The following is a 12,897-nucleotide window of genomic DNA, read 5'->3' as shown; positions in this document are numbered from 1 at the left end:
GCGTATGTTGAACCATCTCTGTGCCTCTGTGATAAAGCCCACTTGATTGTGGTGTATAATCTTTTTAATATGTTGCTGTATTCGGTTTACAAGTATCTTATTTAAGATTTTTGCATCCGTGTTCATGAGAGATATTGGTCTGTAGTTTTCTTTTTTTGTGTTCTCTTTACCAGGTTTTGGCATCAGGGCAGTATTGGCCTCATAAAATGAGTTGGGAAGTATTGCCTCCTTTTCAATTTTTTTGAAGAGTTTGAAGAGAATAGGTATTAAATCTTCTTAGACCGTTTTGGTAGAATTCACTGGTGAAGCCATCTGGTCGTGGGCTTTTGGTAGGTTTTTGATGATTGTTTCAATTTCCATACTGCTGATCGGTCTATTTAGATTTTCCAGATCTTCTTGATTCAGTCTAGGAAGGTTGTATTTTTCTAAGTACTGGTCCATTTCTTCTAGGTTATTAAACTTGGTGTTATATACTTTTCATAGTATTGTTTCTTGTATGAGTCTTTGTATTTCTGCAGTTTTTGTCGTAATTTCCCCTCTTTCATCCCTGATTTTGTTTATTTGTGTCCTTTCTCTTTTTTCTTTCATGAGTCTAGCCAGGGATTTGTCGATTTTATTGACCTTCTCAAAGAACCAGCTCTTTGTTGCATTTATTTTTTCTATCATTTTTTTGTTTGTTTTCAATTTTTCACTTATTTCTGCTCTAATTTTGATAATTTCTTCTGCTGACTTTAGGCTTCATTTGTTCTTCCTTTTCTAGTGTTTTAAGATGAAGCATTAGGTTGTTTATTTGGGCTCATTCTTGTTTTTGGAGATAAGTTCGTAATGACAAGAACTTTCCTCCTATGACTGCTTTTGCCGTGTCCCAAAAGTTTTGATATGTTGTACTATCATTATCATTCGTTTCTATGTATCTCTTGATCTCTCTTTTCATTTCTTCTCTGACCCACTTATTCTTCAGTAGCATGTTGTTTAATCTCCATGTATTTGTGTTTCTTCCTGATTTCTTTTTGCTATTGATCTCTAGTTTCAAACATTATGATCAGGGAATAGGTTTGGTATGATTTCAACCCTCTGATATTTGTTGAGGCTATCTCTGTGTCCCAGTATGTGCTCGATTCTTGAGAATGTTCCATGTGCACTAGAGAAGAATGTATAAGCAGCTGTTTGGGGATGGAAGCCTCTGTAAATTTCAATTATGTCCAGTCGGTCTAATGTGTCATTTAAGGATGTTATTTCCGTATTGATTTTCTATTTGGATGATCTGTCCATATCCAACAGTGGGGTGTTAGGTCCCTACTACGATAGTGTTTTGATCTATTTCTCTCGTTAGTTCTGTTAGTAATTGCTTTACATATTTTGGGGCTCCCTGATTGGGAGCATAGATATTAATAAGTGTTATTTCTTGTGCATGATTCCCTTTATGGTTTTGAAGTGTCTCTCAGTATCTTTCTTTACATTTTTTATTTTGAAGTCTATTTCATCCGATATTAGTACCTCTGTTCCCACTTTTTTCTGAATGCCATTTGCTTGAAATATCATTTTCCACTCTTTTACTTTGAGTCTATATTTGTCTTTGGAGCTGAGATGTATTTCCTGGAGGGAGCACATGGTTGGGTTTTGTTTTTTGATCCATTCTGCAACTCTGGGCCTTTTTATTGGTGAGTTCAATCCACTTACATTTCGGGTGATTATTGAAATATAAGGTCTTCTTATAACCATTTTCTCTTTTGCTTTCTGGTAGCTCGGTGTTTCCATTGCTTCCTTGTCCTTGTGTTTCTGTTTTCTTTATTTTGGTTGGCTTTTGTGGGTTTTTGCCTGTAGTTCTTTTTGTTTAATGTTATATACTTCAGATCTGAATCTTTGGTATGTGGTTATCATTACGAATATGAAAAAGTTATATATACACAGTTGTCCATTTTGTTCTGCACATGTCTTACCTTTATTCCCCTTTGCGAATTTGGATCTTTGAATCCTCTCCTTTTCAGTCATCGTTGTCTCAGATTGTCCCTATGTATGCTGAATGGTCATTACTACCTTACTATAGCAAATCTCTTCTTATCATTTAAGCTTATAATGCCCTGTTTTTAGTAAGAGTTATACTCCTCTACTTCTTTCTGGCTCTTAGTCACCATACTCTGAATTATGTTTTTTTTTTTTTTTTTGTCATTTTGTTTTAGGTGAGTTGACCTCTTTCAGTATTTCCTGTAGTGCAGGCCTCGTAGTGGAGAATTCTCTCAATTTTTGTATGTCTGGAAAGGTCTTTATGTCTCCTTCATATCTAAAGGAGAGCATAGCTGGATACATTATTATTGGCTGGTAGTTCCTTTTATTTAATAGTTTCCAAATTTGATTCCAGTCCTTTGTGGCTTATAAGGTCTGTGCTGAGAAGTCCGACAATAATCTAATGGGTTTTCCATTATAGGTTACCGTCTTCTTTTTCCTGGCTGCCCTGAGAATTCTGTCTTTGTCACTGATTTTTGATAATTTTAATAAAATGTGTTGGTGAAGGCCTTTTTGTGTCGAGATAATTGAGTGTTCTGCTGACTTCTTGAATTCCAAGCTCCAGTTCATTCATTCATTAGATTTGGGAAATTCTCATCAACTATTTTTCTGAAAATGGTTTCTAATCCCTGTTCCTTTTCATCGCCTTCGATAATGCCTATTATTCTTATGTTTCCTCTCCTGATTGTATCAGCTAGTTTTTGAATTTCTCTTTCATTACTTTTCATTCTTTGGTTTCTCTCCTTCCTTCTATTTATTTCTAGATTTCTGTCTTCTATATCACTGATCCTTTCCTCCATTTGGTTGACTCTATTTCCCAAGAGTGCTAATTCATTTTTCCACTCTTGCAGTGTGTTCTTCATCTCCAGAAGTTCTATTTGGTTCCTTTTGAGGGACTCAATCTCCTTGCTCTGCTCGTCTCGTTTTTTCAATTCCTGAAATTGTTGATATGACTCATTTTGGAACTCACTGAGTTTTTTCAGAAGCACCATCCTGAATTCTGTCATTTAAGTTGCGTATTTCTATATCTGTAAGCTTATTTTCTGGAGATTTTTCTCTTTCTTTCTGAGATGCCTTGTCACCTTGGTTGTTCGTTGTGTTTAATGGACTGTTTCTCCGCCTGGGCATAAATGGAAATGTATTCTGCTGTTTTTCCAGAAAGAAGATTTATTACATAAAGGTCTGTCTTTAGCCTTTTGCAAAGAAGGCGCTTTTCGTTTGGTTTCCAGTAGGTGGCATCTAAGCCTCTTGGATCCCTGCTTCATATAAAGTGTTAATAATGTCTTTTCTTTCCTTATAGATATTTAATCACGCAGCAGCCTCTCCCAGTGCTCTTCAGACTTTCAGTCACTGGCTTTTCAGTCCATTGGTGACTCTTCCTATAGCACTTTTCATTTCGTGTTTTAAGAAATATATGTAATATATAGACTATATTTATTAAAGACATGATGTAATTATTAAAATTAAAATATTTGATGTACTTATATTGAATAGATAATACGTTAGCATGGGTCAGGCTTTTTAAAATACAGAATTCAATGAAAAGTTTTAAAAAATCTTTCTTCCATCTCTGTTCCCCAGCTACCTGGTTCCCTGACTCACAAGCCATCAGTAGTGTTGGTTTTTTGTGTATCCACTCAGGAACATTTTATGCATATGTAGGTAAATACAGATATAGGTGTGTATAATTTTACACCTGTTTACCCAAATGGTAGCATACTATATGTACTGTTCTGTACCTTACCTTTTTTCCACTAAAACTATATATTTTGAAGATCATTACATCCATATTGCAGCTATGTGTTCCTACTGCATAACAAATCACCTGAAAACTCCCTGGCTTAAAATAATAAAAGCAAAAACTGTTTAAATTATCACAGTTTTAGGGCCTGGCTGGGCTCAGCTGGGCAGTTCTTTGTTAAGGGTCTCACTTTCACTTGTGGTCTGACAGTGTCTGGGGCAAAAGTCCTCATGAAGCTTATTCACTCATATATCTGGGCATTAATACTGGCTCTTGACTAGAACCTCAGCTGGTGCTCTTAGCTGTCATTGGGAATAAATGACCTCCCATGTGTCTCTACTTCCTCTCAGCATGGTGTGTAGGTTCCAAGAGTATGTGTCTCAAGAGGGGCGAGTGGAAGCTGCATTGCTTTTTCTGACCTAGCCTCCGAAATTGTGTAGCATTGCTTTCACTGTAGTCACAAGCATACCCGGGTTGAAGGGGACAGAATGCAGATCCCTGCTCTGGATGGGGGGCCTGTGGAAGTCACGCTAGAAGAAGAACATGTAAGATGAAACGTTACAGCCATTTTGAAGCATACACTCTGCTATACTCTAAATCCACGGTCTTTTTTGCGAATACTTGCATAGCATTCCGTTGTTGGCATACGCCATCATCTGCTTGACCAGTCTCCTGCCGATGACCATTTGGCTTGTTTTCAGTCATTGCCCATCACAGGCAGTGCTTCAGTGAATAACCTCATAGGGGACATCGTTGCTCAGGTGTGGAATTTATCCTATAGCTAGACCAGAAGTGGAATCGCTAGATAAAAAGAATGTAGGTATTATTAATATATATTTCCAAATAGCCCTCCACAGGGAGTGTCCCAGTTTTCACTCTTCCGTGGCAACATGTTGAGAGTGCCTGTGTTCATTGAAGTGTTATCAAACTTTGGGATCTTTGACAGCATAAGAGATTAAAAAACTGTAATCTTGATGTAGTGTTTTCTTTTGTTGTTTTTTATCTATTTGTTGACGTTCTTTATATATTAGGGAAATTAGCCTATGAATTGCAAATACTTTTCTGTTACTAATATTTTTCTGTGACTTTGCTTACAGTGCTTTTTGCAATAAGAATTTTATTTTTACGTAGAGAAATGTATCAGTCTTTTATGGATTCTGGTGTATGGTTCCTCGTTAAATGTTCCTCTTGCCTCCAGAGTTAAAAAGTAGCTCTCCCATATTTTTTCAGGTACTTTTACATTTAAATCTTTGATACGTTGGGAATTCTGTCATGGATCCAACCTTTTTCCCCCAATGGTTATTTGATTGTCTTAATATCATTTAATAAGTAATCTACCTTCCGTATATATTAAACTCCCAATTTCATAGAGCTGTATATGTTTCGTGGTACTTCACAGCTGACTTGTTACAGTAATTTACAACAATAATATATATGCATCCTTTAAAAATAAGCACCCATCCTTCTTCATTAGTTCCGTAAGTGGCTACTTTGTGAACTTTCAGTAATTAAACTAAATTTTTGACTTTATTTTCAGCACTGTTTAAGCCCATGAAGACAGTAAAAAACAAAATGTATGGTGTCAGAACACAGATGAAACTAAGACTTGTTCTTGTCTAGGTACTTGGCTCCCAGGGCTGAGTACTAATCATAGCTTTACAAGGATTCTTAGTAACTAAAATTCATTTCATATTGAGAGAGACCTATCAAAAACAGGCACATCCATTATAACACTGAAACCGAAAGTTGTCACTGGCATCTTTTCTTATAGTTCACGTAGGCCTGTCTTTAATATTGCAGAGGACCTGACTGGGACACTGGATTGCATGATGAACGGAGCGTGACGGTCAGAGAGCTGCTGACTGAACTATATGGCAAAGCTGGAGAAATCCGTCACTGGGGCCTGATCCGATACATCTCAGGGATCCTAAGGAAGAAAGTGGAAGCACTCGATGAGGTACTATAAATTCTTCTTAAATTCACACCAAATGCAAATGCAAGTACTTTTTAAAAATTTGTTTCCATATCGTTTTCTAAAGCAACCACATCTTCTAATCATTTGAGATGTTGTCTTTCCCACGTAAAGTTTCTGATATTCAGCTAGCATTTCAAATGTCCGACATAAAATAGTGAAGCATATAAACTGTAGATTTTAGAGGTGTTATAAACTATAAGAATTTAAGAATGAATTTACACTAGGGTAAAAGTTCCTACCTCTTAGGAGATAAAACCACCTCATCGTTCCTTCTAGAAATCCCTCTTCCGATCTTCATGGTATTTCCTGAGAAAGAGAGCTTGGTGTGGGATTAAATTAAAGGGGAGCAGAAATTTCTAGGCAGAAAAGAGCAATTTTCATAGAAATCGATGCCGTCTGTCTCCTCAGGCCTGCACAGACCTCCTCTCCCACCAGAAACATTTGACGGTGGGGCTCCCTCCGGAACCTCGAGAGAAGACCATCTCAGCGTGAGTGTGCTTTTTTACTGGCTTTGATCAAGCTTCTCTTAGCCTTTAAAGAGCTGTGTGAACTGTCCCCCACTCTCTTGCCCTAATCACATGTGCGATCTTCTGTCAGAGACACTCGACGTGAAAATGTCGATGATGACAAGGCACAGTAAATGTAAGAGGAAACTCATAAGGAGTAATACTCAAATGTTTTGTTTTGTTTGTTTTTGGTTTGGTTTGGTTGCATTTTTTTCTCTTCCTGGTTTTCCAGAACCTCCCATTCAAAACAAAACAAAATGAAAACAGTGCAGAAAAAAAATCAGCTATTCTTTGGACTTTGTTCCAAGGCCTCTCTCCTTGGCTTATAGATGGCTGTTTTCTCCCTATATCTCTTCACATTTCTTCTCTCTGTGTGTGTGTCTTTCTGTGTCCAGATTTCTCATTTATGTAAAGACAGCAGTCCAGTGGCTTTGTTTAGAGCCTACCCTATGACCTCACTTTATCTTAATCACCTCTGTAAAGACCCGATCTCTAAATAAGGTCACACTCTGAAGTACTAGGGGTTAGGATTTCGACATAGGAACTTTGAGGGGATACCGTTCAGCCCATAATACCTTGCTCCTGGCAAACAGAACCTTTTATCACAAATCAGATCAATTTTGTGACTATAGGCATACCTCGGAGGTATTGTGGCTTCAGTTCCAGACTACCACAATAAAGCAAATCTCAGAGTAAAGTGAGTCATGCAGATTTTTTTGGTTTCCCAGGGCATATAAAAGTTACCTTTACACTATACTGTAGTCTGTTAAGTGTGCAATACCATTACGTCCATAAAAACAATGCACATACCTTAATTAAAAACACCTTATAGATAAAAATGCTAACCATCATCTGCGCATTCAGTGAGTCATAATCTTTTTGCTGGTGGACGGTCTTGCTCTCATGTTGATGAAAACGCAGTATCTGCAGTGCAGTGAAATGAGGGGATTGTAAAGTAATAAAATAGCTTCCAAAAGGCTCACCTTAAATTTACTTTATTACTTTCTAGCCATAATAGTTACTTGTCAAGTGTTAAGCAGTAACTAGTCTGTAAGGACAGGGTACAGTGAGTTTTATATGGAATGTTGAAGAGAAAGGCAAGCCAGGTTTACACAGGAGAGTGTAGATCTCTCTTGAGGTGATATGGGCCGGAGTGGTTTGGGGACACGAAGAGCTTTGAGGACTGGAAGAACCAGTCTCAGAACCACTCCCAGAAATGATGAGATGTTGACTTGGGTTTGAGAGGAGCTCTTTCATTTTCTCAATATATTGAGGTTTATTTAGTTACAGAACTTTGACTTTCCTCACTGTTCTTCCTCAGACCTCTACCCTATGAAGCGCTCACTAAGCTGATAGATGAAGCCAGTGAAGGGGACATGAACATTTCAATCCTTACACAGGTGAGCAGCATTAGAAAACCTAATCCGGTGGTTGATATTTGAAAGTTTTTTCAATTGACCTGGCAATTGACAACATTGTAGGCCTTTTGAGACCTGGGCCATAATTTTTGTCTATACTTATTCCATGCGCAGGAAATACTGGTCTATCTAGCCATGTATATGCGAACTCAACCTGGCCTCTTTGCTGAAATGTTTCGACTTCGGATTGGGCTGATCATACAAGTTATGGCGACGGAACTGGCCCACTCCCTTCGATGCTCAGGTATTCAATTTAGGAACTCTTTTAGGCAGAATTCACTTTTAATGTAAGTCTATTGGGTTTTGGATCAGGAGGGAAAGAAAGCTAAAACATTTTTATCAGTACCTCGGGAGTTGCATATATCAATCACGTTCCCGGATTAATCAATCTCTGTACAAGTGAAGGGACTGATATCATGACAAATTTAATTCGTCCTGCAACTCCAAGAGTTCACCACTTGAGGGCTCTGCACTCTCAATTAATGCATTCCTCCGGACTCCTGGTGTGACCTGGAGTGCACAGCAGGCTTGAATGTGAAAGACTGGGTTCCATTCCGATTCAGTCTGTGCAGCTTGTGGACCCCACACTGAGTCACCATGTCAGTTCAATTATTGCTGTGCCATTATTCTGTCTACTCAACCTTAGGATTAAATCAAGGAAGGCAGTATTCTCATTACTTTTTATCTGACATGACTGTCTTTGAAGCTGTAAAGTGCGAAGGCAGGCATGACTGTTTACATCAGTATTTATTTCATTTCAACAACAATGGCAAAATAATAGAGATAAGAATTGCATACAAAAACAGTCACGGCTGCAAAATTCAGTTTTAGCTGTTTTTTTTTATCAGTTACATTTCCCTAAAAGGTTTTTAATTGAGTTGTTAACAAGTACCTAAATTTATTGTTTCAAGTCTAACCTAAATGATATTAGCTAATTTATATTTAAATAACACTTTAAAGGAAGAGAGTTAATGATTATTTTATACATACCATATGGTAGATACTGCTTTTTGCTTTATATTTACACACATTACCTCTCTTAATTCTTACAATAACCCTCTGGAGAAGGTATTTTTGTCCCACTTTTACCGATAAGGAAACAGTCAGAGAGGTCAAATGACTTGCCCAAAGTTACATAGCTAGTAAATACTGGAAATTGAGTCCAAGTCTACCTGGTTCCAAATGACGTTCTGGTTATTCAATAATAAACCTCAACGAAGGATGAGCCCCCAAACCTTCTGCACTTTTCCTTAATTACCTGTTACGGATCTTTTTTTCCTGTGGATTCATCAAAAGCATGGCTATTTATTTCTTATGGGATGAAGTTAGGGTCCCTGGCTCTGAGATTTAAGACCCTGGACAGTCTGGCCTGTACCTCCTACTTCAACAGTCCTCCCCATTCAGTCTATCAGCCCCTCACTTGGCACTTAGTGTAGCCGTGCTTTATTGATGTTTATCTTGTTGACATCTCCAATCTCTCCCAAATAATCGGTCAGCCTCTCAAGGTCAAGTACCATGTCATACCTGTTTGTACTAACATTGCTTAAAATCATTACCTACATGCAGTAAACTCTTATTAAGTGTCTGATGTTGATGGTCAAACTCAAGTTATCTTTTGAATATCCTTCACAATTTTATAAATTCACATTTATTCTCTCTTAAGTCTCTGTTTCCAGACTGAAAAGTTTTGAGTACCATGTGGAGGGGGGTGAAGAAGAAACCAAGAACCTGGTTAATCCATAAATTGTATAGTCAGTCTTTAAGTTATTAAGAATCTATTGCAGTCTTAATACCTAGGCAGTGTGGTGCTAGAAATTTATTTTGTAATTCTGTTCTTCTAATCGAGTGAGTTCAAAATTCTAAGCAGGAAAGAAATAGAGAAAAAAGGGGTGGGGACGGCAAGCCAATTAGAAATGTCTCTGTCCTAACATCTCTGCTGACTAGCTGAGGAAGCCACAGATGGCCTGATGAACCTCAGTCCTTCTGCCATGAAGAACCTGCTGCACCACATCCTCAGTGGCAAGGAATTTGGAGTGGAACGGAGTGGTAAGGCTGAATATCTGCATTTCCGTTGCAGAGTGTTTGTTTTAAGCATCTTGTTGATTTTCAGATGTTTTTCTTTTATCAAAGGGACCTCTTCCCCCCACGTATATAGAACCCCAATATATGCACCAGCTAAAAGCAAAGGCATCATCTGGAACAAGATTCGGAGACCCCTGTTTGTCTCTCTTTTTTTCCCTTTAGATGGCAATATCAACCAAGTGGATTACTCTCATGTTTTTAACAGTTTTATCCATTTCCTTAAATTATTCCCTTAAGTCTCTACTTTAGGACAACAAACGATCTATATCATCTGAAACTTTCTTGTATTCCCGTTGGCAATAATTCAGTTAATACTTACGGTGGTGTGTGTATGCATGCACACGTGTGTAGCCCCGCAACAGTGTATTTGATGCATTCTTTCACCTTTAAATTCAGATACATCCCAAATTAATCCTCCACCTGTGCTTGATGGTCTGGCAGTGGTATTTGGTATCAAGTATCTAAAACATCAGCACAAATGAAAAGGGTAGTCTTCATGCTCAACTTTAAGAATAAATGAATATATAATATCAGATAGATGTATACAGGACCTTAGAGTGGTAAAGAAAGTTATAAAGCAGTGTTCCTCAAGCCTTTCTGTACACCTGGGGATCTTACTAAAATATAGATTTTCATGCAGTAAGTCTAGAGTGGGGCCTAAGATGCTACTAACAAGCCCCTAGGTGATGCTGATGCTGCTGGTCCATGGACCACCCTTCGAGTAGCAAGGTTATAATTGTTTTATTGTTATTGTTATTAATGTAAAAGGAGGACAGACATCCAAGTCTTTTAAATGTGGTGGAGAAAAAAAAAGTGACCCTGATTATCCTCTCTGTCTTTAACCTGTCGTGCTCTATAGTGCGTCCCACGGATTCAAATGTCAGTCCTGCTATTTCTATTCACGAGGTTGGTGCTGTTGGAGCAACCAAAACCGAACGAGCTGGGATCATGCAATTAAAAAGTGAGATAAAGCAGGTAAGACACTACTTGGGAGGTTAGCTCAGATATTGTCATGTTTAATAACATTCTTTTGGAATCAGACTTTGTTGGGCTTATGTATTCTCTTTTATATTCTGAGTTTAATTTGAGCCATATATTTTTCAGGTGGAATTTCGTAGACTATCTGTCTCAGCTGAGAGTCAGGTGAAACAACTAAGGATCTTTTAACATGGATTAACCTGCCTTCAATTCTACCTAACATGCATGAGCTCATGGCCTTTTGACAAATAAGATGACAAGCCACAGGGTGGCTTGTTTGATTTTCCTTTATAGCAGTTATTTTGTAGATAGCTTTAATTTTTCTGGACCAAACTGTTTTGTTAATTTTAGGAGAAAAGTAATTTCTTTCTGATAGCAAGAGGTTAAAACCCAGAGCTCCTCTTGTTAGGATTAACAACATGTCATTTGGGGATTAATTTTCTTTATGAAACTACAGTTAGATTTCTTACCTGTAAGAACAGATAACAGAGAGAGAACCAGATTATGTGAGGGCCTTTGTTAAGATCTGTTTTCAGGTATTGTCCTGGAATCAGATTATCATTGTCTGTCTTGATGGAGGTATGCGAAAGGTGCTATGGATACAACAATACACGAAACTCATTTAAATTGGTCTGAGAGTTGGTGGCAGTCAACAAATATCATATCGTAGTCTCTTACTCATTTTTTTCCTGCAAATGAGAATAGATGAGTTACTGCGTTATACAAAGAAATAATTAACACAAACTTCCAAAGCTTCTTTCACAACTCTGGGAAATCATGTGATTTTTGAAGTCCAAGTTGTGAAGGCACTAATTTGGTCTCCCCTAGTAGCACTTTTTATGAAATGCTTAAAAGTACTCCTGGCTTTCAAAATAGATGTATGCTAGCTTGCACTATGACAGCACATCCAGAAGAGGAGGAGCAAACATATTTTAGGAGTCAGAAACCATTTAGGAAAAGAATGAGCCAATGCTTGAAGTTTAACTTGAAGTAACTTATCAGATATCCTTTCACATGTATATTACGCAATGGAATAAGAATGGGCCTTGTGATAGAAAAATGTTCACTTTACAGGATTTTTCCCCACATAATTTGGATAATCCAAACATTTTCCTATCTGAAAAGTAAAAACTACATTTCATCCTGAAGCGTTAAATTGACTTGCATTATTGGTAAACAGTTCTTGTTTTGATTGAAAGTGATTGGCTAAACATTTTATAGTTGTTTGTAGTCACACTGTATCACTTACAAATTCATCGTATATGTAGAACTTGAAGTTCATGTTGTTGGTTAGATTAATAGGATATTCAGGACTTGACCTACCCAGCTATATCATTTAATTCTTTTTTACATATTTACTACCTGTAGGACTTCAAGAAAGCCAGAATCATTAGGACTATAGACAACTGAAAGCCCTAAAGTTTTATTACTTTCTTATTTCTAAATATTGATTTCCATCCTTACCTGCCTGTGTGGTATTTTGTATTATTTTAAGCCTTTTTCTCTACCACTCACCAATGCCCTCTTTTCTGATTATGGAAAAATATTTTTAAGGTAGTTTTATTTCTTTTCCCCTTTACCATGACTTTATTTCATCAGCTTTTTTAATGACAGCATGCTAGCTAATTACTTGAATAGTCTGTAATTTTACCCTACTAATAACGTAAAAACAGAAATAATGTTTGACTTGCCTCATGTGTTTTAAAACTGTATTTTCTCAATTTTTTTTCATAGTCCAATGGTGGCCATACCCTGGGTATAGATCTGATGTCACCGACTTTTCTGGTAACTGCTGTTATCTTGTATTAGATACCATTCACAAGTGCTTTGAATACACTTTTACATAAATCATGACATATACTGATTAAGTGAAAAGAAAAATAAAATGAATTCAGTCAAATAAATATAAATCAACTTCATGTATGAGAGTGAAATCTTTCCATTTCTTTCCGAAAAAAGGTGAGAAACGGGGTTTCATTCCAGCCTCTTTTTCATTTTAGAAAACAAAATGCAATTTAATAAGTATTTGTTAAGTATCCGTTTATTCATTTATGCTTCAACTAATATCATAAATTACATTCCTACTGTGCACCAAGCACTGTAGTAGACAGCATCAGAATCCCCTGGGAACTTCTGAGAAATGTAAAATCTTGGTCCCTACCCTAGGCCTACTGAATCAGAAAGATGGGGGGG

At 37.3% G+C, this 12,897-nt stretch overlaps 1 protein-coding gene across 4 annotated transcripts in view; it reads left to right on the top strand.

Annotated features, from left to right (window-relative positions):
• The window catches only part of PHKA1 (phosphorylase kinase regulatory subunit alpha 1), a 94,389-nt gene that overhangs the window by 61,297 nt on the left and 20,195 nt on the right, over positions 1–12,897 (top strand). For 2 of the 4 annotated variants that reach the window (XM_023524978.1, XM_011383356.2), the window contains exons 22-29: positions 5,546–5,702; positions 6,129–6,208; positions 7,548–7,626; positions 7,759–7,888; positions 9,589–9,690; positions 10,586–10,701; positions 10,831–10,869; positions 12,439–12,489. In XM_023524978.1, coding sequence (XP_023380746.1) covers positions 5,546–5,702; positions 6,129–6,208; positions 7,548–7,626; positions 7,759–7,888; positions 9,589–9,690; positions 10,586–10,701; positions 10,831–10,869; positions 12,439–12,489 — 754 coding nt within the window. The remainder of the gene's footprint in view (positions 1–5,545; positions 5,703–6,128; positions 6,209–7,547; positions 7,627–7,758; positions 7,889–9,588; positions 9,691–10,585; positions 10,702–10,830; positions 10,870–12,438; positions 12,490–12,897) is intronic. The other 2 variants (XM_011383357.2, XM_011383358.2) reach the window with 2 other exon arrangements.

This window comes from Pteropus vampyrus, unplaced genomic scaffold (assembly GCF_000151845.1).
Source record: "Pteropus vampyrus isolate Shadow unplaced genomic scaffold, Pvam_2.0 Scaffold515, whole genome shotgun sequence".
Classification (NCBI taxonomy): domain Eukaryota; kingdom Metazoa; phylum Chordata; class Mammalia; order Chiroptera; family Pteropodidae; genus Pteropus; species Pteropus vampyrus.
The sequence above is the reverse complement of the archived record's forward strand: the minus strand, read 5'-3'. Positions and strand labels throughout refer to the sequence as shown.